The sequence below is a fragment of the Saccopteryx leptura genome, chromosome 5 (genome assembly GCF_036850995.1).
Source record: "Saccopteryx leptura isolate mSacLep1 chromosome 5, mSacLep1_pri_phased_curated, whole genome shotgun sequence".
NCBI lineage: Eukaryota > Metazoa > Chordata > Mammalia > Chiroptera > Emballonuridae > Saccopteryx > Saccopteryx leptura.
Genome location: NC_089507.1, coordinates 104,370,628 through 104,398,068, shown reverse-complemented (window position 1 = coordinate 104,398,068; position 27,441 = coordinate 104,370,628). Strand labels below are relative to the sequence as shown.

Genomic DNA, 27,441 nt, shown 5'->3' with positions numbered 1-27,441 from the left:
ACAGAGGACATCAATATTTTCATTATCTCTTCTTCCTTCTTGCTCTTAGAGACAAGACACACAGGCTCTGACATTACGTCTAGGAATGACAACTCAAGAGAAGAATGCACTCTGAGAAGAGTCTTTAAAAGACAAAGATTCTAGACTTAGAGAATAAAACAGCAGAAGTGCCTTCCCTCTCTCCTTCTCCTGATTTCCTAAAATAGTTATAATGCCAAAATGCCTCTGTTGCAGATAGACACAGATCTGGCGGTCACTGCAGTCTCTCCCTGCTGGTACGCTCTAGACAGGGCTCTCCCTAGCAGAGGAAGTGTTCACTATTCTGAAGCTGCCCTTCGCCTTTGAACCCAGCGTGCATTACCCATTATCCAGAAATTAAATAAAAATAAAAACACAAAAATTGTGCCCAGTATGTTTTGTAACATTTGCTTTTTTTATCTTTACTTGGAAATTCACTAATATCACTATGAAAATATTTTTGAGGAGAAAATTGAAAACCAACGTATTTACATGAAGAAGCAGATATTTTTTAAATGTAGTTTGGTGCAAAAACAAGCCAAAATGTTTTGGGACTTTTCTTCTCTGTCCCTTGCATCGTTGGACGTTGTTGTTGCATCGTTAGACGTTTCAAATCAGTAATTTACTTTCTTGACACTGACTCTGTGGGTTCTCCCAGTCACCTTACAGCACAATGTTTCTATTTAAGTGAAAAGCCGGAAATTAACTCATTTGACCAAGAAATGCGGTTCCAGTTCTTTGAAAATTTAATCGAATTTGAATCAGCACCCGATTCTTTGTGTCTGCAGACTTGGAATGACATTGGGTTTGTTCCCCCTGAAGAATGGGGTCAGATTGAATAGGGATATAGTCCCCCTGCCTTTGAAAACTAGCTAGGGTGGTTGCAGCACGTGTTCAGAATGTGTTTTTGCTTTAAAAGAGGAGAAAAAGACCTAAACTCCCAGCTTTTTCGTTTCCGATGAGCTGTGTGTAGAGACGGGTGCGGAGACGCGGGAGGTCTGAACAAACGCTGTCTACCGTCCAGGTTTCCAGGAATTATGGGGAGGACAAGGTATATATATAAAAAAGGAATCTCAGGTGAGGACTGTGCCCGGGGACACCTATTTGGATTTCACGCAAACATCTTCTTGAGAAAGAATCGGTGAGCGAGCCAAGAGCGGAGAAGAACTTAAATTCTCCCTTCACCTTTCCCGTTGCAGCAGCAGCGGGCGCCTCGGGCCGGTCACCGCCTGGCGCCGCCCTCCCAGGCTGGTGGCCAGTGGGAGCTTGCGGGCGGAGCGCGCTGCTCTTTAAAGAGCGGCGGGACGTAGGACAGGGCAACAAGCGCTCGGAGTGCTGCTGCGGCAGGTACCACTACCATGTCCCTGCAGGTGAGTCAGAGGATGACCGGGCCTCGGGGAGGACGTGCCCACGGGGGCGTGGGGCGGGCGTGGCGTCCTCCGGCGGCGGAGCGTCTGGGACCCTGCGCTTTGCGTCCTTGTCACCCGTGGGCGGTCTACGCTTTCACCCCTTCGCCGGCGCCCGCGTATTGCCGTGGACATAGGATCATACCGGTGCCATTTGTTGACGGCTAGCCGGGGCCCCTAAGGCAACCCCTGTGAACTCCGGGAAATGGTTAAACGCAAATTAGGCACGAGCGCCAGGGAGGGTGAACGCCGCGTGACTCGGAGGGGACCACACGGCTCTGCTCCACGACTCGCTCCTCTTGGAGACAGAAGCGGGGGCAAGCGTGTCTGGCGTCTCACTCGCGCCGCTTTGCTCCCCCGCACGTCCAGGGGCTCTCTCTGTTCAGCAGGGGCAGGTATATGTAAAACTACGATTTAAAAATACTGTTGCTCTTATATGTGAAAAATATGTATGTTCAGGGTGGGAATTTGGGGGAAAGAGAACAAACATAAAGTAAAAACCGTCATTAATTCCTTAACCTAGGTGATGACCACTGCTGACATAATAGGTTACTTTCTCAAGTGTGCCAGAAATATGTATGTGTGCACGTCTGTGCACACAGGGTGTTCATGTACACATATGTTTGTACAAATATGTGGCTGTATATAGACACAATGATTATACTGCTATGTATACACATTTTTGTTCATTTTGTCATCATTAAATGTTCTTTGAAAGTATAATCTCAAAATATCTGCATACAATTTCATGGAATGAGCACAGCTCGTTTCATTAAGCATTCTTTATGTTATGGTGGGCAAAGGCACATAGTCCAGAGCCAGCCGGTTTCACATTTAAACCTTACCCCTTCTTAGCCTGTGACATCCTTAAACTGTCCGTGCCTCAGTTTCCTCATCTAAAAATGGAGGAGAGGCAATGTCACGATTAAATGAGCTGTATGTATAGAACATTTAAAACTACCTGGCATGTGCTGAGTGTCCGATAAAGATAAGTGTATCCTTGAACCTTAGTTTTGTGTGTGTGTGTGTTTTTGTATGACATAAATGCATATTGAACTTTCCCTGAAATAATCAAATCTTCCGATGTCAAAATTTTCTTCCTTTTTAGCTTAATATTTTGTTTTGTTTTGTTTGGGGAAAAATGGGATTTCTAATCAGCTATAATTTTTAAATTTTATTTTAGAATTATGTTTACTTCTGCAACAAAGCTTTTAGGTGAGCTGACAGTCATGTAAACTAGACATATTTCTTTCTTAGATGATGAAAATACAAGGCAGACTGCTTCTTCAAGAAAACCCATCTTTCTGAGGCTAGGGAATTTGCGATTTTACAATTGACACATAACTAACCCCTTTCCCTCCACACATACCTTCGCACAACCTAAGAACTTTGAGTTCCTTGAGTGTGAGAATTTATGCTTTTCCTAATTCAGTTTCGCAGTGGGAAAGGATTGCTCACAAAGGTATTATCCACCCTATGTGTAGATGAGCATGTTCTTTGGCTTCAGAAAATAAAGCTAGAGTAGGTGAAGGTCACCTTCAGGGGCTGTCTTCAGCCGCGGTGAAATTTGAAAGGAAATTTACACAGAGACCAGGATGGTCAGAGTTCCTAGGTAGTAAGAGACCGCTTCCATCTCTGGGAAGGCAGGATGCAGCCACTGTAAGTGATAATGAAAACACTGGGGTTACTGCTCCACCAGGAGTGTGGTCAGGGGGCTTTGTGGTGAACACATGAATAGGAAAGGGTCTGGGAGAGGCCCAAGGGCAGTTTGTTTTGAAGACTGTCCACCCGAGTTGCCAGGAAATGATGCACATATGCATTGAACCAGGATATTGAGGACCAGCTCTAGGACAGTCAGCTCTGAAGAGGCAGAAATTCACCAACAGCAGTGAGCCCAGCTCCACAGTAGCAGAGGAACATCACAACGTTTTGTTTTGCCCAGAATGCTTAGGAATTTAATGCAAACAGCTGTACATTTAAAGCTGCTTCTCACCTATAACTTTCAGACTGTCCTCAGATCCATTCATGTATTCATTTATTCAACAAGGGCCTCGCACAGGCTGTACCACCTGCCAGCACTCTGTAAGGCACAGCTCTTGCTCCCAAGATGAATATTTATGTTTGCCCTCTATTGTGGATATGTGGGGGACCAATAAGTACAGTCCCACCCAGCATTTATGCTGAGAGGTAATAAATGCTGTCCCTGCTGCTTGCAATCCTTCCTGCCCGTCTATCCCACATGACCTCCAGCTGAGCCAACTTCTAGTTCCTCTGGGAAGGTTTCTCCTACACCTGCTGCCACTCCCTCCTCTTTGTTCCCAGAGCACCCAGGTATCACATGGTCCTTGTTGACCTGCTCATCTCCTGAGAGCCTGAGCTCCTTGAAAGGTGGCTGCCCTGTTCACTCCTGGTTGCCTAGCCAATACATCTGTTAAATACATAGTACGATACAAGTGATGAGCTCTGGGCAAGCAGAGTCAACAGAGTAAAATAAAAATAATTACATTCTTAATTGTCTTTATCTTAACGCCTTCCCACCAAGGTTGACAGGATATTTTTTTCAGCAGAAGCCAAATCTCAGAGGAGTTTAGTTGCTGGCACAGAAGCCCATGGCAGTGTGTCTCAGGGATGGAATTCAAGCCCGGCGTCCTGATGCGAGGCCAGTGTTCTTCCCACTAGAGCAGGGGTCGGGAACCTTTTTGGCTGAGAGAGCCATGAACGCCACATATTTTAAAATATAATTCCGTGAGAGCCATACAACGACCTGTGTACATTACGCATTATCCAATAAAAATTTGGTGTTGTCCCAGAGGACAGCTGTGATTGGTTCCAGCCACCCACAACCATGAACATGAGCGGTAGGAAATGAATGGATTGTAATACATGAGAATGTTTTATATTTTTAACATTATTTTTTTTTATTAAAGATTTGTCTGCGAACCAGATGCAGCCATCAAAACAGCCACATCTGGCTTGCGAGCCATAGGTTCCCGACCCCTGCACTAGAGCTTGTTGTGGTTGGATGGGGAAAGTCCTTGTAGAGGAAGGCACATGTGAACCACACACCACAGAGCAGGAATGTGCGAAGTCAAGGTGCCAGCGAAGGGCATGCTGGAAAGACAGAATGATCCTGAGGCCTGCTCTGGGATGGGCCTCTCCACCTGGGGAGAGGGGAGGGACAGGGACCCCCACACCACCAGTGAAACTGTGTCAGCCTCTGCAGTCCTCTCGGGAGAAGGTCTGAGACTTTCATTAGGTTATGTATACTATGAAGAACAATTTTCCAGAAACTCCTTCCTGAAAGGCAGGATGCCTAGTTAGCACGGTTTTTGAGAAGCCTTAGAATTCTAATCCGGGCTTAACTTACCAAAGTGAATTGAGTTGCTGTCACTGGAAAATGACTTGAGACTCTACAACAAACAGGAACGCTGGAGACACCCAAAAAACCGGAAGGGGAGGAACTCCAGGCTTCTCTAAGTTGTCCTGCCTGCCTTGCCCTCAGTAAGCCCTGCCACTGATATAGTCTTTTCATTTTGTCCTTATTATAGATACAATACATCACATTATAGAAGATTTGGAGAGTATAGAAAGTATTAAAAAACTAGAAAACTTATCAAAAAACAAAGGTAATTTTTACATATTTCAGAATACTTTCTAGTCTTTATTTTTTTATATTACAAGACTGAGTGTGTAAAAACAATTTCGTAGTCTGTTAAATTATAAAAAAAGTATTTTTCATGTCTTCATTGTGAATACCTTTTTCAGTTTTTTTCTAGAGCAAGTTTTTTTTTTCTCAAAGAGCCTTATAATAAAACAAATTAGTAATAAAACAAAGTATTTAAACTTTATTGACCAGTCACTATGTGCCAGGCACTATTTTAAATATTTTATGTGTTAACTTATTTAAATCTGCCTAACAACCTTATAGATAGGTGATGTTATTGGCCAGTATTCTGGATGAAGAAACAGAGGTTAAGGAGCTTGGCCAGAGTCACACAGCTCTGAAGTGGTGAAGGTGAAATTCAGACTAAGGCAGTCTAGCTTCAGAGTCTATGTCCTTAACTAAGACACTATGCAACTGACAATTTCCTAGAGACAGAAAGATGAGGCGGTGGGGTGGGGTGGGGTGTGAGGGTTGTTCCTTGTCACATGCACACGTGCTTAGGGGATAATTAGGAGGCAAGGCCATCTTCAAGGTTATTTAAATTGGAGACTCTGCTCTCCCCCCTTTGCAAGTGATTTTTGCTATTACAAAACAACTATTCAGCAGTGCTACTGTCCTGTCTTTGACACTGGATGGAAATTTTATCCAGCAACTCTGCTGACATCACTGGGGTTCTAAAGTTACAGTGGAGCTATCTGCTTTCTCTTTGGATCAAAAAAGAGCTCTGGCGCCTGACCTGTGGTGGTGCAGTGGATAATGTGTTGACCTGAAACGCTGAGGTCACTGGTTCAAAACCCCTGGCTTGCCTGGTCAAGGCACATACAGGAATTGATGCTCCCCCCCCCCAATGAATAAATAAATAAATAAGTAAAAGAGAGCTCTGGCTTTGGAGAAAGCAAATGCAGTATAGGGGTGGAATGCTTCACTGAGACTGTCTTGTTTGGTACCAGACAATTCCTGCTTCTCCGTGGTTTAAAACAAATAACATAAGGTAAAATACATTCTATTAAAAAAATAATGGAAAAATTATGTTAAGGAAAAGGATCACCATAGCCTTTGTATAATACTAAGAGGTCAAAAAGGGGACAGGACACTTGACCTGTGGTGGTGCAGTGGATAAGGTGTCAACCTGGAACGCTGAGGTCGCTGGTTCAAAACCCAGGCAAGGCACATCGAGAAGCAACCACTACTCCAAGTTGATGTTTCTCACCCCCCTCCCACTTCTCTCTCTCGAAAAAAATCAATAAGTAGAAAGGGGACAGGAGCCAAGTTTCTAGAAGCACTTGTCCCTGTGAGGAATATTAGAAGGGGCAGCTACTGGCCCATTCTTGAGCTGAGGGTCCTAGGCCAGCCTGAGATGTTGGGAAAACCAGGTCATGGTTTCAGAGATAAATCCTGAGGGCAGGACAACATTTATAACTCAGAATATTTGTAGACAAAATTTCCAGGGAGCCAGTTTCTTCTCACTAGTCAGCTCTAAGTTGGCTGAACAACTTCTCTTTTCTGTAAACCAGTTGAAATAAGTTTTGCAAGTTTTGTTTAAAGGAATCTACACGATGAAATCAGAAATATTGCCTTCAGTAGCTAGCCACTAAGTGGGTATAAATAACAAAGATGCTGAAGAAAGTGGGAGGCATATGCCCTGAACAAGATATTAGTTAATTAATAGCAAAGCTATTACATATAATAAAGTATAGTTAGGAAGAAGTGAAGAAAGTGTTCGTGAGGGTGATTGAGAAAGCTGCATTGAGTATAATGTGATTAAACAATTTTTTTTAGCAAGAAAGAGACAGAGACGGAGACAGAAACAGAAACAGACAGGAAGGGAGAGAGATGAGAAGCTTCAACTCATAGTTGCATCACTTTAGTTGTTCATTCATTGCTTCTCATATGTGCTTTTACCTGGGAGCTCAAGCCAAGCCAGTGATCCCTTGCTTAAGCCAGCAACCATGGAGTCATGTCTGTAATCTCATGCTCAAGCTGGATGAATGAGCCTGTGCTCAAACCAGCGACTCTGGGGTTTCAAACCTGGGTCCTCAGTGTCCCAGGCTGACGCTCTATCCAGTGGGTCACCACCTGATCAAGCTAAACAGCTTTTTATTTTATTATTATTATTATTATTTTTTTTGTATTTTTCTGAAGCTGGAAACCGGGAGAGACAGTCAGACAGACTCCCGCATGCGCCCGACCGGGATCCACCTGGCACGCCCACCAGGGGGCGATGCTCTGCCCCTCCGGGGCGTCGCTCTGCCGCGACCAGAGCCACTCTAGCACCTGGGGCAGAGGCCAAGGAGCCATCCCCAGTGCCCGGGCCATCTTTGCTCCAATGGAGCCTCGCTGCGGGAGGGGAAGAGAGAGACAGAGAGGAAGGAGAGGGGGAGGGGTGGAGAGGCATATGGGCGCTTCTCCTGTGTGCCCTGGCCGGGAATCGAACCCGGGACTTCTGCACGCCAGGCCGACACTCTACCACTGAGCCAACCGGCCAGGGCAAGCTAAACAATTTTTAATAGAAACTTTTATTTATATACAGTGGTACCTTGAAATACGAATTTAATTCATTCTTTAACTGAGCTCGTAAGTCAACTTGTGCATCAAACTGCTGATACTGGACCTGTGCGCCAACGCGCCAACTAGCTGCAGCTTCCCGAATCACGACTCATACTTGGAATTTCGCTCGGATCTAGAACAAAAATACAAACCAAGTTGCAGCTCGTATCTTAAAAAAATTTTATATGTTCACCTGTTCGTATCTCAAGGTACCACCATACTTTAAACTTATAGGAAAAATGTTACTTTTTTTTTGTAAGTGAGAATAGGGGAAATAGTAAGGCAGACTCCTAGACTCCTGCATGCATCCCAATCAGGATTCACCCAGCAATCCCTGTCTGGGGCCGATGCTTGAATCAACCAAGCTATCCTCAGTGCCTGGGGCCAACACTTGAGCCAATCAAACCACTAGCTACGGGAAGGGAAGAGAAAAAGAAGTGGGAGAGGGAGAGGAAGAGAAGCAGATGGTCACTTCTGGATCAAACCCAGGATGTTCACACGCTGGGCTGATGCTTTATCCACTGAGCCAACAGGCCAGGACCACATTATTTTTAACCTTTGACTACTTTCACCTATTTTCCTCATCCCCCAATCCCCTGTTTTTGTAATCACCAAACTGTTCTCTGTTTGTATGAGTTTTGTTTTTTATATTCCATGTATGAGAGCATACAATATTTGTCTTTGTCTGACTTATTTCACTTAGCATAATGCTCTCAGGGTCATAAACGGTAGGACTGTCTCCGTTTTATGGCTGAATAATATTTCACTGTATACATCTTTATCCATTTATCTGATGATGGACACTTAGGTTGTTTCCATGTCTTGACTGTAAATAGTGCTGCAATGAAAATGAAGGTGCGAATGTCTTTTTGTGATTTTTGTCTCCTTCAGATAATACCCAGAAGTGGAATTGCTGGATTATATGGCAGTTCTATTTTTAAATTTTTTTTTTAAGGAACCTCCATACTGTTTTCTATAGTGGCTGCACCATTTTACATTCCCACCAACAGAGTACAATGGTTCCCTTTTCTTCACACTCTTATCAACACTTATTATCTCTTGTCTTTTTGATAAGAACCATTCCAACAGGTGTGAAGTGCTGTCTCATTCTATTTTGCATTTCCCTGATGTTTATTGATGTTGAGCAACTTTGCATGTGTCTGTTGGCCATTTGTATGTCTTTTTTGGAAAAATATCTATTCAGATCTACCTCCTTTTTTTAATTGGATTGTTTTTTGTTACTGAATTATATGAGTTCCTTTATATTTTTATAAGAACTTTCTTATATATTTTTATATGAAAAAAATATTATATATATATTGGATATTAATGCTCTTCAGCTATATAATTTTCAAATATTTTGTTCTATTTGGTAGGTTTCCTTTTCATTTTGTTAATGATTTCTTTTGCTGTGCGGAAGCTGTTTAGTTTGATATAGTTCCAATTGTTTACTTTTGTTTCTGTTGCTTGTGCTTTATGCATCAAATCCAAAAAAAATTATCTCCAAGATCAATGTCAGAGATCTTACTGCTTACTTTTTCTTCATGTAGTTTTATGGTATCAAGTCTTACATTCAAGTGTTTACCTATTCTGAGTTGATTTTTGTATATGGTATAAATAGTGATCCAGTTTCCTTCTTTTGCATGTGGCTAGTTTTCCCAACATTTATTGAAGAGACTCTCTTTCCCCATTGTATATTCTTGGCTTTTTTCTTGTATATTAAATTGACTATATATATGCATAAGTTTCTTTCTGGGCTCTCCATTTCATTCCATTGACCTGGGTACCTGTTTTTATGGCAGTACCATACTGTTTTGAATACTATAGCTTTATAATATAGTGCAAAATCAGAAAGCATGATGCCTCCAGGTTTAATTTTCTTTCTCAAGATTGGTTTGGATATTTGGAGTTTTTGTGCTTCCATAAAAATTTTAGGATTGTTTTTTCTATTTTTGTGAAAAATACCACTTGAGTTTTGGTAGGGATTACATTGAATCTGTAGGTTGCTTGGTTGCTTGAGGTAGTATGGACTTTTTAACAATACTAATTTTCCCAATCCAAGATCACAAGATATTTTTCCATTTACTTGCGTCTCTTTGAGTTGTTAAGCCTAGATAAATTGAACATTGTCAGTATTCAGAGTTCTATTTCATTTGCCATATGTTGTCTATATATCAGGAATGATATCTATGAATAAGTTATGATAGCTCTGGTGGAGCCAATGCAGTAGTAGTTTATTTCTATTTGAAACCCCCCTCCGTATGTCACACTGCTTGGTGGTAAAAGCCCCAGACAGACGGGCCTGCATAGGCCGAGTGAACTCACCCTGTGCCCTTTTCCCCTTCGCTTTAGGCTGATTTTGATAGGGCAGCCGAGAACGTGAGGAAGCTGAAAACAAGGCCAGAGGATGAAGAACTGAAAGAACTCTATGGGCTCTACAAGCAATCTGTTATTGGAGACATCAATATTGGTATTTATGATCATCTTAAAAATAGTGATATACTTTGAGCAATGTCTATAGAAGCATAGAATAAAAAGTAAACCTGAAAGTATGTCTGCCCTTCTTTCGCAGAGTGTCCAGGAATGTTAGATTTAAAAGGCAAAGCTAAGTGGGAAGCATGGAACCTCCAAAAAGGTTGTTAATTTTTAAATAAGTTCGACAAACTTTCTTAACTTCCCAATGCATCTATTGGTGAGATAATCTGTTTGTATCTTTCTAGGGTTATCGAAGGAAGATGCCATGAATACTTACATTTCTAAAGCAAACGAGCTGATAGAAAAATATGGAATTTAGGATTCGGCATCTGAGAAAACTTTCCTCTTAAAGCCATCGTAATGGTATCACGACCTAACATGTAGGGGAGAAATGCACTATTAACATTTATGTATCGTGAATATTTTTGCTAGTAACATGAATTGCAATCCTTAATTAGAGGTATGATGAAACTACATATTTAAGGAAATTTTACTTGCTAAAATTTTACATTCAAAAAATTATCTTTATTTAGATTTCTGATTCATCATATGTATCAAAGGCTAATCAACCCAAAGAGGTGATTTTAAACGTTCTTTTAAAAAATTATTGCTTTGATAGTGTGTGCACAAAACATTAACAATTGTTTGTTCTTTAGGCTTATCTGTTTTTCTACAATGGGTTAGTATTACTGGTTTTAGCGTCAACATGTTTTAAAGAACCAGTAACAAAACTATTCCTTTGTTGCACTGTGTAGCTTTGGGGTTCACAGGGCCTGATTCCAGATGGTTCCTGTCCTGACTCTGAGATTTAGTCAGAGTCCTGACTCTGAGATTTAGATGACTTACGCAAGTTTCTTAACCTTGCTAAGCTTCACTATGGTATTGGGAAAAAATATCAGTCTTCACAGAGTTGTAAAAATTTAATGAGATACTGTAATTATTCTACTTTCACTTTAAAGCTTACACTACATAAAACCTAACAATAAAAAAGCTTATTGAAAAACAAACAAACTTATGAGTCTATAGCTCTTCAAAGAAAAAAAAGGTCATGATTGAACTATCAGCTATTTTTCTTTAAATTTTTGAGATAAATAAAAAAACCAAATTGAAATATACAAATACTATACTTCATATGTTGAATTTTATCTGAGTAAATGCATAGAATGTGAAATATCATTTTGGCCCAATACTCAGTCATTCTTGCTGGTACACAGGTTTTCTGAAAGAAGATAGTCTCATTTTAATAGTTCAAAAATCTGTTTGAGATTTCATAGGCTACAAATGTCCTCAAAACAGTGTACCTCCATTGGCCATATGAGGGTTCAGGTTTGGTATGGTATGGCTGGAGGGCTAGATGGATTTCATGTGACTTTTAAAAAAAATCTAGATTCATAATTCCCTGGAAATTATGCTGAGTGTAAAAAGCCAGTTGCCAAAGATTACTTACTGGATGACCCCATTTCTGTAACATTCTTGATACAGACATAGAGGACAGACTAGGGATTGCTGGGAAGGAGAGCCATGGGTGTGGTCCTGTGGTCTCCGCATGTTCCGTATGTTACATTGAATGTGTGAATGTCAGTATCCTGATTGTGATGTCACACTGGAGTTTTGTGGTATGTTACCATTAGGGGAAACTGAGTATCTCTATTATTTCTTACAACCACTGTGTGAATCTACAATTATCTCAAAATAAAAAGCTTAATTAACAATATATCTAGCTTGTTTTTTAATTTGGAAAATTTGGGGACGTACTAATGATTCTCATTTCTACTAAGTTTTGCCTAAAGATAGAAATCTTCCACAATGAAGTCAACATCCAAATCCAACAATGAGAAGACATCAATGAGAAGCCTGGTCCTTGTAGCATCCACCGGGTCAAGAACAAACGTCGGAGACTTTCAGGAGTATAGATGTAACTTTATTGGCCAGTTTTACCTGCGCAGGGGCAAATTCCCAAGGTGTCCAGAGACACCGTGCTCACAAGGAGCTACAGATGGGAATCGCACCTAGCGCTCACAGCTAAATCTTTTTATAAGCTAAGCAAGCAAGCCTCATACAGAAGCAGATGTGGCGGTAACCTATTTGCTAAGGGGGCTGCACATAGCATAGCAACAGGGGCTGGGGTCTAGCTTATTGGCGAATTCCAAACCTAAACTTCTGATAAGGGTCTTTTAACCAATAGAATGCAAACGTTTGTCTCTTTTTCCTTTTTTTTTTCCTTCTCTCTCAGCTTCCCAGAGTCCCTATCTGTCTCTGCTTCTTGAACGACCTTGGGCATGTTACTCCTAACAGAACAGGAGCAGGACCTACCTGTAACCCTTAAGTTCCCTGTTCCATTAGTGCCCTGCTTATTTTCTGATCTTCTCTTGGTCCTTACAGTCCTCCCAACTGAGAGCTTGAAAACTCTCAGCCCTTCCCCCGTGGACCTCAACTCCACCAGGTGGAGAGGCAGCTGAGAAAGTCCACCCCCAGAAGCCTGGCAATTGGTTCCATTGTGAGAGTTCCTTTTGTGGAGTATATTAACTAAAATTTATTTAAATTAAAAATCAAGGCCCTGGCTGGTTGGCTCAGTAGTAAAGTATCGGCCCGGCCTGTGGATGTCTCGAGTTTGATTCTCAGTCAGGGCACCCAGGAGAAGCACCCATCTGCTTCTTTACCTCTTGCCCTATTCTTTCTCTCTCTCCCTCTCTCTCTCCCACCTCCCACAGCTATGGCTTGATTGCTTCGAGCATATAAGCCCCAGGTGCTGAGTATAGCTCTGTGGAGCCTCGCCTCAGGCACTAAAAATAGATTGGCTGCGGGCATGGCTCCAGATGTGCAGAAAATTGGCCCCAGACAGGGGTTTGCCAGTAGATACCAGCTGGGGTGCATGCAGGGGTCTGTGTCTCTATCTCCCCTCCTCTCACTTGGAAAAGAAGAAAAAATTTCAAGAATCCAAATGGAAGTCATATACCAGACAGCACAGCATGTAAACATTTAACATCATTTGCTTGAGACTATTTTTAGCCAAAATTTATTATGTGAATTTGAACTCAAAGCCCTGTCTCCCTAATGAATTTTATATTATTTGTACTTTGTTAAAAAAGGATTGATAAATTTTTTTTTTTTTAATAAATTTTTATTAATGGTAATGGGATGACATTAATAAATCAGGGTACATATATTCAAAGAAAACATGTCTAGGTTATTTTGTCATTAAATATGTTGCATACCCCTCGCCCAAAGTCAGATTGTCCTTCGCCACCCTCTGTCTAGTTCTCTGTGCCCCTCCCCCTCCCCCTAACTCTCCCCCTGCCCTCCCTCCCCCCACCCCTGGTAACCACCACACTCTTGTCCATGTCTCTTAGTCTCATTTTTATGTTCCACCAATGTATGGAATCATGTAGTTCTTGTTTTTTTCTGATTTACTTATTTCACTCCTTATAATGTTATCAAGATCCCACCATTTTGCTGTAAATGATCTGATGTCATCGTTTCTTATGGCTGAGTAGTATTCCATAGTGTATATGTGCCACATCTTCTTTATCCAGTCTTCTATTGAAGGGCTTTTTGGTTGTTTCCATGTCTTGGCCACTGTGAACAGTGCTGCAATGAACATGGGGCTACATGTGTCTTCACGTATCAATGTTTCTGAGTTTTGGGGGTATATACCCAGTAGAGGGATTGCTGGGTCATAAGGTAGTTCTATTTGCAGTTTTTTGAGGAACCACCATACTTTCCTCCATAATGGTTGTACTACCTTACAGTCCCACCAACAGTGAATGAGGGTTCCTTTTTCTCCACAGCCTCTCCAACATTTGCTATTACCCGTCTTGTTGATCATAGCTAATCTAACAGGTGTGAGGTGGTATCTCATTGTAGTTTTGATTTGCATTTCCCTAATAACTAATGAAGCTGAGCATTTTTTCATATATCTGTTGGCCATTTGTATCTCTTCCTGGGAGAAGTGTCTATTCATGTCTTCTTCCCATTTTTTTATTGGATTGTTTGTTTGTTTGTTGTTGAGTTTTATGAGTTCTTTGTAAATTTTGGAAATTAGGCCCTTATCGGAGCTGTTGTTTGAAAATATCATTTCCCATTTAGTTGGCTGTCTGTTTATTTTTATATCAGTTTCTCTTGCTGAGCAAAAACTTTTTATTCTGATGTAGTCCCATTCATTTATCTTTGCCTTCACTTCTCTTGCCATTGGAGTCAAGTTCATAAAATGTTCTTTAAAACCTAGGTCCATGAGTTTAGTACCTATGTCTTCTTCTATGTACTTTATTGTTTCAGGTCTTATATTTAGGTCTTTGATCCATTTTGAATTAATTTTAGTACACGGGGACAGGCTGTAGTCGAGTTTCATTCTTTTGCATGTGGCTTTCCAGTTTTCCCAACACCATTTGTTGAAGAGGCTTTCTTTTCTCCATTGTGTGTTGTTGGCCCCTTTATCAAAGATTATTTGACCATATATATGTGGTTTTATTTCTGGGCTTTCTATTCTGTTCCATTGGTCTGAGTGTCTATTTTTCTGCCAATACCATGCTGTTTTGATTATTGTGGCCCTATAATATAGTTTAAAGTCAGGTATTGTAATGCCCCCAGCTTCATTCTTTTTCCTTAGGATTGTTTTGGCTATTCGGGGTTTTTTATAGTTCCATATAAATCTGATGATTTTTTGTTCCATTTCTTTAAAAAATCTCATAGGAATTTTGATGGGAATTGCATTAAATTTGTATATTGCTTTGGGTAATATGGCCATTTTGATTATATTTATTCTTCCTATCCAAGAGCAAGGAATATTTTTCCATCTCATTGTATCTTTTTCGATTTCCCTTAACAATGCTTTGTAATTTTCATTATATAGGTCCTTTACATTCTTTGTTATGTTTATTCCTAGGTATTTTATTTTTTTTGTTGCAATCGTGAAGGGGATTATTTTTTGAGTTCGTTTTCTAATATTTCATTGTTGGCATAGAGAAAGGCTATGGACTTCTGTATGTTAATTTTGTATCCTGCGACCTTACTGTATTGGTTTATTGTTTCTAATAATCTTTTTGTGGAGTCCTTCGGGTTTTCGATGTATAGGATCATATCATCAGCAAAAAGTGATACCTTTACTTCTTCTTTTCCAATATGGATGCCTTTTATTTCTTTGTCTTGTCTGATTGCTCTGGCCAGAACTTCTAGCACCACGTTAAATAAGAGTGGAGAGAGTGGACAACCCTGTCTTGTTCCTGATTTAAGGGGGAAAGCCTTCAGTTTAGTGCCATTTAATATGATGTTAGCTGATGGTTTATCATATATGGCCTTTATCATGTTGAGATATTTTCCTTCTATACCCATTTTGTTGAGAGTCTTAAACATAAAATTGTGTTGTATTTTATCAAAAGCCTTTTCTGCATCTATTGATAAGATCATGTGGTTTTTGTTCTTTGTTTTGTTGATATGGTGTATTACGTTAACCGTTTTGCGTATGTTGAACCATCCTTGAGATTCTGGGATGAATCCCACTTGATCATGATGTATTATTTTTTTAATATGTTGTTGTATTCGGTTTGCCAGTATTTTGTTTAGAATTTTAGCATCTGTATTCATTAGAGATATTGGTCTGTAGTTTTCTTTCTTTGTGCCATCCTTGCCAGGTTTTGGTATGAGGGTTATGTTGGCCTCATAAAATGTGTTCGGAAGTATTGCTTCTTCTTCAATTTTTTGGAAGACTTTGAGTAGAATAGGAACCAAGTCTTCTTTGAATGTTTGATAGAATTCACTAGTATAACCGTCTGGGCCTGGACTTTTATTTTTGGGGAGGTTTTTAATAGTTTTTTCTATTTCCTCCCTGCTGATTGGTCTGTTTAGGCTTTCTGCTTCTTCATGACTCAGTCTAGGAAGGTTGTATTGTTCTAGGAATTTATCCATTTCTTCTAGATTGTTGTATTTGGTGGCATATAATTTTTCATAGTATTCTACAATAATTCTTTGTATATCTATGATGTCTGTGGTGATCTCTCCTCTTTCATTTTGGATTTTATTTATTTGAGTCCTGTGCCTTTTTTCCTTGGTGAGTCTTGCCAAGGGTTTGTCAATTTTGTTGACCTTTTCAAAGAACCAGCTCCTTGTTTTATTGATTTTTTCTATAGTTTTTCTGTTCTCTATTTCATTTATTTCTGCTCTGATTTTTATTATCTCCTTTCTTCGGCTGGTTTTGGGTTGTCTTTGTTCTTCTTTTTCTAGTTCCTTAAGGTGTGAAGTTAAGTGGTTTACTTCGGCTCTCTCTTGTTTGTTCATATAGGCCTGAAGTGATATGAACTTTCCTCTTATTACTGCTTTTGCCGCATCCCAGAGATTCTGATATGTCGTATTTTCATTTTCATTTGTCTGTATGTATCTTTTGATCTCTGCGCTTATTTCTTCTTTGACCCATTCATTTTTTAGAAGTATGTTGTTTAGTTTCCACATTTTTGTGGGTTTTTCCCCCTCTTTTTTGCCGTTGAATTCTAGTTTCAAGGCTTTATGATCAGAAAATATGCTTGGTACAATTTCAATTTTTCTAAATTTGCTGATATTGTCTTTGTGGCCCAACATATGGTCAATTCTTGAGAATGTTCCATGTACACTAGAGAAAAATGTATACTCTGTCGCTTTGGGATGAAGTGTCCTGTAGATGTCTATCATATCCAGGTGTTCTAGTATTTCGTTCAAGGCCACTATATCTTTATTGATTCTCTGTTTGGATGACCGATCTAGAGCCGTCAGCGGAGTATTGAGGTCTCCAAGTATGATTGTATTTTTGTTAGTTTTTGTTTTAAGGTCAATAAGTAGCTGTCTTATATATTTTGGTGCTCCTTGGTTTGGTGCATATATATTAAGGATTGTTATGTCTTCTTGATTCAGTGTCCCCTTAATCATTATGAAGTGACCATTTTTGTCTCTGAGTACTTTTTCTGTCTTGTAGTCAGCATTATCAGATATGAGTATTGCTACACCTGCTTTTTTTTGGGTGTTGTTTGCTTGGAGTATTGTTTTCCAGCCTTTCACTTTGAATTTGTTTTTATCCTTGTTGCTTAGATGTGTTTCTTGTAGGCAGCATATAGTTGGATTTTGTTTTTTAATCCATTCTGCTACTCTGTGTCTTTTTATTGGTAAGTTTAATCCATTTACATTTAGTGTAATTATTGACACTTGTGGGTTCCCTACTACCATTTTATAAATTGCTTTCTGTTAGTTTTGTATCTAGTTTGATTCTTCTCTTTTGTTTTTCTATCATTTGTTTCTGTTTGTTTGTGTTCCATACTTCTTTCCTCTGTTGCTACCTTTTTTAAGTCATGTGTTTTTGTGGTGGTTTTTTCAAGGGTGGTTACCATTAAGTAATGTAAAGGGTACCTACCATATTCATTGTAGTACCCTATCTTATAAGTATTTCTGCACTTCATCGTCCTTTGCTACTGTTAATCTCCATTCTCTCCCCCCCCTTTTTTTTTCCCTTTGTTGTCACAGTTTAAGTTTGGTTTTATTGTGTTCTTGGTGGAGCTGTTCTTTCAGTTTGCTCCGAAGATAAATTTTCCTGTTTCTAGTTGATAAATTTGTTGTGATTTTGGGGAGATCTGTCGGACGCGCTGCTCACGGCGCCATTTCCGTGACGTCACTCCAGGATTGATAAATTTTGAAAAATGCCTCCTGTATGCATTTTCCTTGATCTTATTTATTAACACTCTTTATATACAATGTTAAAAATGTTAACAAAAAAAAAATGAACCCATGTTGTCTGATCATAAACATTATCAATGCTTGAAAAGTTAATGTGTTAGTATATAATGCCGGGTTGAGTAGTTTAAGCCATAAGGAAGACACGATTATATCAGTCAGCTAGCAGAGTTTATTTTGAAGATCCACAGGAAGTAAAGAAATCAGAGTGTCCGATAGAACAGTCAGGATGCCAAGAGAATAAGAAGAGTCAGGGACTCGCTGGGGACTGCAGGACCCACACAGCTCAGAGACACAGTGCCTCTTCATTCTTATCAGGAGGCAGCTGAGGATCCCATTTGTAGTGTTTGTTCTTCCTTGTTCTGACTCAGCTCATTTTCCCTGTTTCTGCTTTTTTCCCTTTTAGGTCCTGCTACCTCCCATGTCAACATCAAAGAGTCACAGAACAGGGCTGATGTAGCCTATGGGATGTGGCATTGGTACCTGGCCACCCCGTACGCCAAGGGCCAGACTAGACTGGTTGTCTATGGGAGGACTGTCCCTAGACCAACGTCAGTCATTCCCTGGGCAGAAGCAGGGCTACCCAGAACCAACGGGTATCCATGTAGTAGGAACCTATCCGGAGAGTGCCAGGCCTGCCCGGTATTCTGAGGACTTACCAGAGCAGATGACAGTGATTGTCCAGGGCTGTCTTGCTTTAATAAAGCAGTAGGTTACATTTTCTTATTAAATGGGAAGACCCTATATTTCAAAACATTAGCTCAAGTTTTGAGCCACAGAATAGAGATGAAACAATTTAATTTCAAGCACATCTCCTGTCTCATTTTCACTGTTAAATAATTGAAGGGAAAGAAAATGGATCATGTACCTGAAAGGCAGAAACTGCGGTACAAACCACAAACATGAGGCTGGTGTGCTCCAAAAGGAAAATTTATTTTAAAAGTGCCTGGATACTAGATACAAGCAGGCTGGGACCAGCCAGGTGTCATTCACGAACTGCGGGAGTATTAGATATAGGGGTTACTACGGCGTTTGCACCTGGACATACTCAGATTGGCATATCAGGGTTTGTGGCACTGATCACTGACTTGATGATGAGCAGGAGGATGGGAAATCCTGCTGCAGAAACAAAAGTTCTTTGGTGTAGCACAGGCTTGCTGTCCTTTGTAAATTCTGAAGATAGCCAAGAGGTCGGTCTCCCAGGAATAGCTGGGACCTGAGTCTGTGATTAGGCTTTTACAAACAACCATTGTGATTTAAACTCCTCTAATGGTCAGGTCCCTCCCCAATGCAAGTTTTCCCAGACATTTCTGTGAAGGTAAACTTTTTGCTACATTTCCAAGTGAAGTCTAGGAAGCCATTAAGCCAGAGAATAGCAAGCAAATTAACTACAATCTTACAGTGGGGGGTGGGAATGTTGTGTTTTGAGCCCAGGGAAGTGGTTGGGTGGGGGGAATTTGAGTTTTACAGGGGCTAATTTAACCCTAACAGTACCAAGTGGGAATTTTGTTGACAAACTTCACACAGATGAGATTCAAATGAGATTCTAGTACAAAGACAAAGGACCCTGTCAGAAGTATGCTTGACCCATTTGTATTTTGTCTTCAGATACATAGGTGTTTCAAGGAGAAATACATTTATATATAACAAATCACCTGGCAGTATTAAACATATAACTTTCCAATTTCTTGACTAAAGCTAATGAGCTACTTCTGAAAAATTGAAAAAGAGTATCATATAATCACTTTGACTTTTTTAAGACCAAAAGGAAAAAAAGAACAAATAGGCCTAAAGCATTGATAGTTCTAGACACTTGCTTATGTAGTTCTTGATGAAGGTCTCATTGGAAGTTTCCATGAGATAAAAGTGATTTCCAGGGCGTACATGGATATCAAAACTTCCACGGGTTAACTCTTTCCAGGCTAAAAATAAACAAGATTATAGATTTAATAACAAATGATACATATCAAAAACAACAAAAGATTTACTTCCAGATATTAACTTTCAAAGATCTGACACCAATGGCAGAGTTCCTTTCAAGACCTCCTGTGCTGTAAGTCCTGTACTTATAATTTCTCTAAGACCCATCAGTAGACAGGCACTACCTGCATTCTCTCACTTTACACACGGACGACACCTCTCCATTTACGTAAAAAACAGAAAACAGAAAAAAAAACTTGGGTCCATTTTTCTACTCATTGCAGTAATTGCTGGTTGAAAAATTATCAAACAAATATCTCAATAAAATACTCAAAATTATCAGTCATTTCACCTTCTACATCCTCTGCTGTATCTTCAGATCCAACAAAGCATGTTAAATCACAAGATAGAATGGGCTCAGCTGGTGCATTGAAGCTGTAAACAGAAAAGAGCCAGTTAGTAACTCCATAGCCATTCTGTGGACATTTCCTACGAGTGCCACCTGGATAAAATGTGGTACATCTTCACTTCTTTCTCTTTGGCTATTTCCAGCAATCCAAACATTTTTTTTTTAATCGGTGTCAGACTATCTACGGTCCAGGTCATTTTCCAAGATCATCTAACTTCTAGAAAAATACAGATAGCAGCTGGATGGCACCTGGGCCCCTGGTCCAATGAAGGGTGAGGCTGGTTACAGTTAGTCCCATTAACTGCCATTCTCCAGAAATGACCAGCTCCCCACGGTCGAAAGAGGGTTGTGACCAACAGAATGAAAGCTGGTTCATGCATGCAGATTCCCTGAGTTGGCTGTACCCGTTCTCAGTTTAATCACAACAGAAACATACATGTATTGAGCCAGGCAGGAGACGAGGACCGCTAGAGTGAGTTGGGAGCTGGCAGAGCTTCCCCGCGGTCACAGATTCCCGTGTTGTTCACCAGGCTCTGAGCATGGCGGTGATGGAAAGGGAGAGAAATGAGAGACCCTCTGTGGGCCGGACTTTATTTATATTGGAAGCAACTGAGAGCTGCAGAGACCAGAAGAGAGAACATACTAAGAGCACAGAAGGAGCAGGAGTGGAGAGGGAAGTGAATCCAGAGAGCAGGGTTTGGGGAGAAAGTTTGCAGTTTGGAGAAAGGAAGCCAATAGTTGTGGTAGCTGTTGCACACTGTTTCGCTGGGGATGGGGAGAGAGTGCTAAGAAGGTTTTCTATATTGTATGAGTGCAATATCCCTGGGAGTGGTTTATCTTTTATTTTGGTGTTGGGGAGGTTCCTTCTGGGAGCTACTGACAGTTTTGCTAAGCTGCCGTAAACTGCTGCTGCCCCAGCACCCACCCTGTGCAGCCACGCAGCCTGTGGGGCTCTTTACCTGACTCTAGCCCTCCTATGAGTGCCTGAGTCACAAGTCAGGGTAGATCCCTGATAGGACTCTCACCACAGACCTTGTGATCAAGTCTCTCCCAGAGCCTTCCCCTCCTGCGTCCCTTAGAGCAGTGGTCCCCAACCCTCGGGCCGCGGACCGTACTGGTCCGTGGGCCATTTGGTACCGGTCCGTTTTATTTATATTTAAGTCTGAATGATGTTTTATTTTTTTAAAAATGACCAGATTCCCTCTGTTACATCTGTCTAAGACTCACTCTTGACGCTTGTCTCGGTCACGTGATACATTTATCTGTCCCACCCTAAAGGCCGGTCCGTGAAAATATTTTCTGACATTAAACCGGTCTGTGGCCCAAAAAAGGTTGGGGACCACTGCCTTAGACAACATCCATCCCTGTGAAGCTTATTAAAGCCTCACTTTTTTTGGTTTGAATTGACCAGTCTGGCCTTAGCCCAGAAATCACAAAGCACTCCACCCACAGACCCTAATAAAGGTGTGTGCCCCAGGTCTGGCCACACTCTGCCTATACCCGGCCCTGACCTCCCTGGCGGCCCCTCCAGGCATGCTGCGGCCCTCCTCCAGGACCTGTGAGTAATAAACCTATTTCAGTTTTTCTGCTGGATGGTGTTGAATGTGGCCCACCATTGACATGCCGAGGCTCTACTAACAAATGTTAACAATGCCACAACAACAGCCTTCGGGAATGAATTTTTGGTTGTGTTTTGTTTTTGTTTTTTAAATTGTGATGGTTCTTTGCATTGCCAGCCTGACTTTCTTTAGTCCTCACAAAACACCTGGAGGAAATTTTTCTGATCCTTTCCTCTGACAAGTGAGACACAGACTGTTTAACGTGCTCTGAATCTTGCAGTCAGTAAGCCATGGGCACAGGGTTTTGATCCTGGTTGGCAGAGTTCAACCATTGTGTGACATGTGAAGCATGTTTAACCATTGTGTGACCCTTAATTTTGAAAATCTAGAGTTTGCCTACATTATGTTACTGGCTGTCCACAGTAACTGGACTTGTTTTTCCATTTTGGGGGCAGTGATGTCAGACTGATGTTTCTTTGATTCTGACTCTGTTCTAAGGCCAGGGACACAAACAGCTTATCCCTGTGAGAGTCACACTTGGCAATGATGGTTGGGACAGAAATGGCAAGAGGTGAATAAACTTGGGTCACCCAGAGGAGAGCTGGTGAACTTCGTTAAGGGACATGTCATAGCTGAGTGGGATTGTTTCTGTTCTCAGGCATTTCAAATAGGTTCCACTTTTTGTAGATATTTGTGTAAACTCATCACAAGCACTGCCCATGGTGGCCCTATGTTTAGTTTTAGCCTTTGTGGAGGAAATAAAAGGAAAATAGGCTCAGACATCTGCTTTCTAGAAATCTACATGGAGGAGACAAAGCCCAGGCTAAATAGAAGAAATGTGTGCTAGAGTATAATGGTGACTCAAGGCCAAAGGCTGGCCCTGCAGTCACTGCTGCGGTGAAGTCAGGTGAGGAAGAGCCATGGTTAGGTTTTGCTTATTGGAAAGGTTTTACAAAACGTTAGGACTTTTGGTCCTAACAGAAGAATTGAGCATCAATACACACATCTCATGAGCATGGGACAGAGCAATGGTCAGATGCCATGGAGCTAACTGAGTTCTGGAACCCGGTTCAGAAAGAAGCCAACCCCTCCTTCCTCCCCTGGTTTGCTGCCACATGACTGAAAAAGTAGGGATCGGTTTCTGCTGACCTCTCTAAGATGAGAATGCTGTGGCATGAGTTTATTCAACAAATATTTGTTATATGATAAAACATATATTTTAAACCACACATATGTTTAAAACAAAACGATGCTCTATTCATCTTCTATTGATACAATTTCTGTGCCCAGGTGCCATTCTAAGCCAGTAAAAGATATCACAGGTGGCCCCAAGAAAATGAAATCCAACTCTTAGGATGTCATCTTCTTGTATAAGCAGATTCAGAGAACTGCCAATCCACGTTTTTCTATAGATAATTGTTTCTTAAAACAACAACAACCAACCACTTATCTCCGTTACTTACATGTAATTTTTAATAATGCATGCATCTGCCTCCAGTCTGGTAACATATTGTTCATAAAGTTCCTTGTTGTTAAAAAAATCCATGTGAGTGCCTCCAAAACTCAAAATGAGAGCCTGAATTTGTTCTTCTGACAATTCTCTCCGTTCAGGAATGTGAATTTTGGCCTTTGACTTGAAACATTAACAACATAAGTCTAATAGCTCATATAATGTACTTGTTCATAAACAGCTCCTTATCTAAGGGAAATATTATTAAGTCAAGGTTCAGCAGTGGACCTCTTTATCTACAGGTTTGGGGAAGACCTATTTTATTTTATAGCAAGGAGAAGAAAGTTCCTTTGCACTAGTAGTCCCACTGTCCTGATGCCACCAACACGGCAATTGGGGCCTTTCTTTGGATGGGGAGGGAGAGCCAAGGGCAAGAGCGTGAGCAGCAGGAACAGCAGCACGACTCTAAAGGCGGGAGTGGTTCCAAATGCTGATGTCACTTTCCCCTCTAGAGGTTTCAGGTCCTTTCCAGGCTCTGATCCAGTTACTTAGCTGAAAGTTGATTAAGTTTCAGCTGACCCAGATGAGAGAACAAGCACTTTGGGTGGATATTAACTTGGAGATACCAGAGACATTGCAGGCACTGACCAGGAAACAAAGTGCATGTCAGAGAAAAGGAGAGATAGTATTGAAAGGGATTTGAGGGCTTTTTTCATTAGCCAATAGGATCCCCACCATCGTCCCCATACTGGAGCAGAATTCACCAGGTAAAGAAATAATGATGTGATTTCCCCCCTGCCCCGTCATTTTCCCCCTCTTCACCACCCACCCTAAGGAAAATAAAATTACTTACATGAGGAGGAGTCATACTTGACACAAATAAATGCATCAGCTCTAAATTATGTTTTTCTTTTAGGTGTAGTGCAGTCATGAAAGCAATATAAGACCCCATACTGAATTTGGGAAAGAAAAATACGATAATAACTGTTCAAAAAACTCATAATAATACATTGAAAATCAATAAGAACCAAGACTGTAAACTTAGCAATGATCAAACTTAGCAATGATCACGACAAAAGGCAAAGGAAAGCATGAATTAGTTCAATAGTAAATGTATTTATAGAAGGTATACTTTCATTGATTTCTATCAGCACAAAAAGTGTTTTAAGACATCCTAGATAATTTAGTCTAAGATTTAGTACTTAATCCACAATGTCTTGAAATTTGTTTAAATTTCTTTTTCTTCCTACAGCTCTCTCTCACTATGTCTTTGGTAGTATTTATCAGCAATTCTCAAAGTACTGTCTGGGATCCCCTGGAAATTCCTGAGAACTTTTCAGGTGGTCTTTGAAGTTAAAACTATTTTTACAGTACTGTAATACCAAACTGTTGTATGCCTTTTTACTCTCGTTCCCTCCTGAGTGCATAGTTGAGTTTTCCAGACACTATATGACACAGGATATTGCAACAGTTTAAATGCAAGAGCAGAAATGAGGCTCCAGCTGCCTTCTATTTAGCTAGACAAACAGATTTGCAAAAGTATAAATCAATGCTATGCCTCTCACTACTATTTTGGGTGGAATACAGTCTTTTACTTAAAAATATACTATTTTGGAAAAAGAAAAAATATACTATTTATGTCAACACAAATGGATTTATTAATATTATTTTGTTAAGTTAAATATATTTAAAATACCTTAGTTTTAATTTCTAATTTAGTAAATGTTGACATATCACACATAAGCAAAAGCTCTCTGAGGTTCTCAATGTTTTTTGTTTTAGAAAATTAAATTTAAGAGGGTGACATTGATCAACAAGAGTACACAGATTTTGGGTAAACAGCTCTACATCATTTGAATAGTCGATTATGTTGTATACCCATCACCCAAAGTCACATCATCTTCTGTCACTTTATATTTGTCCCTCTTTATGTCCATCCCTTACTCCATTCCCCCTTCCCCTTCCGCTGATGACCACTGTACTCTTACATATGTTTATGAGTCTCAATTTTGTATCCCACCTATGTATGAAATTATACAGTTTTTAGCTTTTTTCTGATTTACTTATTTCACTCAGAATAATGTTATCAAGGTCCAACCACGTTGTCATAAATGTCACTATGTCATCATTTCTTAAGGCTGAGTAGTATTCCATTGTATATATGTACCACATCTTCTTATCTCAATGCTTTTTAAAAGTATTAAAGCAATACTGGGATTAAAAATTTTGTGAATTGCTGTAGACGTTAGATAGATATATTTTGTAGACAATACTGCCAGAGATATTTGGAGGGTAAATATCCTAGAGGAGAAAAAAGTAAACTCAGCCCCATGTTCATTGTTGATGAAATGTAAGTTGCAGGTAATTTGGAAATATAGTATCAATAGCTTTAACAATGGACATATCATTTAACCTAAATTCTGAAAATTATTCTTAAGAAACTTATGAGATATACACTAAGTTTGCTACAAAAATGTTCGCTGATTTTTTTTATAACAGAAAAAGATAAAACTCTTATGTCCACAAAGGGAGATTGGTAAAACAACTCATGAAGCATTGTGACCTTTACAACCATAGTAACAAGGTCAGGAATAGATATAAAACAGGACCTTATATGTAACTTTCTAGAGTGATAGATACTTTTCATTTTTTGCCTGACCATATCTGTAAAAATTGTATAATACGGTAACCAAAATTTAGTGAGTCTTTACCATATACCAAATAATTTATGATCGTTATTCATTTAATCCCCACAAGAAAGAACTATTATTAATTCCAGGTTTACAGAGAAGGAAACTAATTCAAGAAGAAAAGGAATATGTCCCAGGTCAACCTGACTAAGAGGAAGCCAAAGCTCTAGGGTTCATGTTATAACCTTAAAATTATACAAACTAACATATACTATTTATATAATTTTTAAAATTAAAAATAAGTGGAATAACGTTGCTGCTCTAATCTTGATTTCACAAGTCCTAATTTTTTTTTTTTTTTGCTTAAAGACATAATTACTATACAAACTGGCCAATTTAAAGAGTTGTGACTGGTCATAATCATTAAACACTCTGGGACTATTTTCTTTTTCTTTTCTTCTTCTTCTTCTTTTTTTTTTTTTTTTTGTATTTTTCTGAAGTGAGAAGTGGGGAGATGGAGAGACAGACTCCTGCATGTGCCCAGCTGGGATCTGTCCGACATGCCCACCAGGGGGTAATGCTCTGCCCATTTGGGTCATTGCTCCGTTGCAACCAGAGCCATTCTAGCACCTGAGGTGGAGGCCATGGAGTCGTCTTCTGTGCCCAGGCCAACTTTGCTCCTATGGAGCCTTGGCTGCAGGAGGGGAAGAGAGAGACAGAGAGGAAGGAGAAGGGGAGGGTTGGAGAAGCAGATGGGCGCTTCTACTGTGTGCCTGGTGGGGAATCAAACCCTGTACTTCCACACACTGGGCCAACACTTTACCACTGAGCCCACTAGCCAGGGCCCTAGGACTATTTTCCAAAGAGAAGATGCCAGAGGGAGCCCAGGATTTGCATATTTTGCACCTGACATTTTCGTCTTTATGGTCCCTACTGCACAAATTCTTTCAGGCTGACTTTCTTGTTTGAGAACAGTTATAACCGTATTTACTCAATCACTCCTTCAAGCAGTGATGAAGCAGTGTAACCAATACAAAAGGTATGCCTACCACAACACACAAAGAACAACATTAACCAAGGACTCTTGATTGAGAAAACACCTTTTAAAACAGATTCTAAATACCTGTGGCCAAAAAATGCAAATGGCTTATCCTGGAGGATTGGCAGCAGAGCACCAACAATTTCATCAACTATCTGGTAGATGTCACTGGCGAAATGTTCTTCAAAGCGACTTTCTCTCCCAGCAAGCCTGATGCAGTGCACTGGAGATTGAGAAGCACAAGTGAACTCAAGCAGACAGCAAGTGAGATACTATGATGTTGTGAAGGGGCTCATGTTAATGTGATGCGAATAATTTCAAAGGAATAAATAGAAAAGGGCAAATCCAGTGACATAAAAGATTTAGAATTTGCTGAGAAAAATGCAATAGCATAAAGTGCAACAGACTAAATATCTGAAAAGTACTCTCCAACTACAAAATACTTCATGAAGCACACATATAATTAAATGCATAATTTGGCTCACAATAAAAGGGGATACCTGGAATAAAAAGAGGAAACAGAAAATTCAAGTATGTAGTGAGCATGTGCTCGTGAAATGACTACTCTAATGCCTATTACCTATGCCAAGAAAAAAACCCCACACATCGCGTTTCAAGGGTGACATAGAACAGAGTCC

At 40.2% G+C, this 27,441-nt stretch overlaps 2 protein-coding genes across 2 annotated transcripts in view; one reads left to right on the top strand and one right to left on the bottom strand.

The window, feature by feature from the left end:
- Window positions 1-1,330: 1,330 nt before the first annotated feature.
- On the top strand, window positions 1,331-11,966 carry ACBD7 (acyl-CoA binding domain containing 7). The gene is made up of 4 exons (XM_066384746.1): window positions 1,331-1,388; window positions 9,988-10,105; window positions 10,208-10,270; window positions 10,356-11,966. The coding sequence occupies exons 1-4, from the start codon at window positions 1,377-1,379 to the stop codon at window positions 10,427-10,429; spliced, it is 267 nt and encodes an 88-aa protein (XP_066240843.1). The 5' UTR covers window positions 1,331-1,376; the 3' UTR covers window positions 10,430-11,966.
- A 6,744-nt stretch (window positions 11,967-18,710) lies between these two features.
- Window positions 18,711-27,441, bottom strand: part of OLAH (oleoyl-ACP hydrolase) — a 28,994-nt gene continuing 20,263 nt past the window's right edge. Inside the window, exons 4-8 of the mRNA XM_066385299.1 lie at window positions 26,888-27,026; window positions 23,988-24,087; window positions 23,148-23,317; window positions 20,069-20,151; window positions 18,711-19,718 (exon numbers count right to left, since the gene is read on the bottom strand). Of these exons, the coding sequence (XP_066241396.1) occupies window positions 19,585-19,718; window positions 20,069-20,151; window positions 23,148-23,317; window positions 23,988-24,087; window positions 26,888-27,026 (626 nt within the window). The 3' untranslated portion in view covers window positions 18,711-19,584. The remainder of the gene's footprint in view (window positions 19,719-20,068; window positions 20,152-23,147; window positions 23,318-23,987; window positions 24,088-26,887; window positions 27,027-27,441) is intronic.

Excerpts from the sequence above, each read along its gene's own strand:
- ACBD7 (XM_066384746.1), top strand. Across the intron at positions 10,106-10,207 it reads TATTGGAGACATCAATATTG|AGTGTCCAGGAATGTTAGAT; the intron begins GTATTTATGATC and ends CTTCTTTCGCAG. Across the intron at positions 10,271-10,355 it reads AGCATGGAACCTCCAAAAAG|GGTTATCGAAGGAAGATGCC; the intron begins GTTGTTAATTTT and ends GTATCTTTCTAG.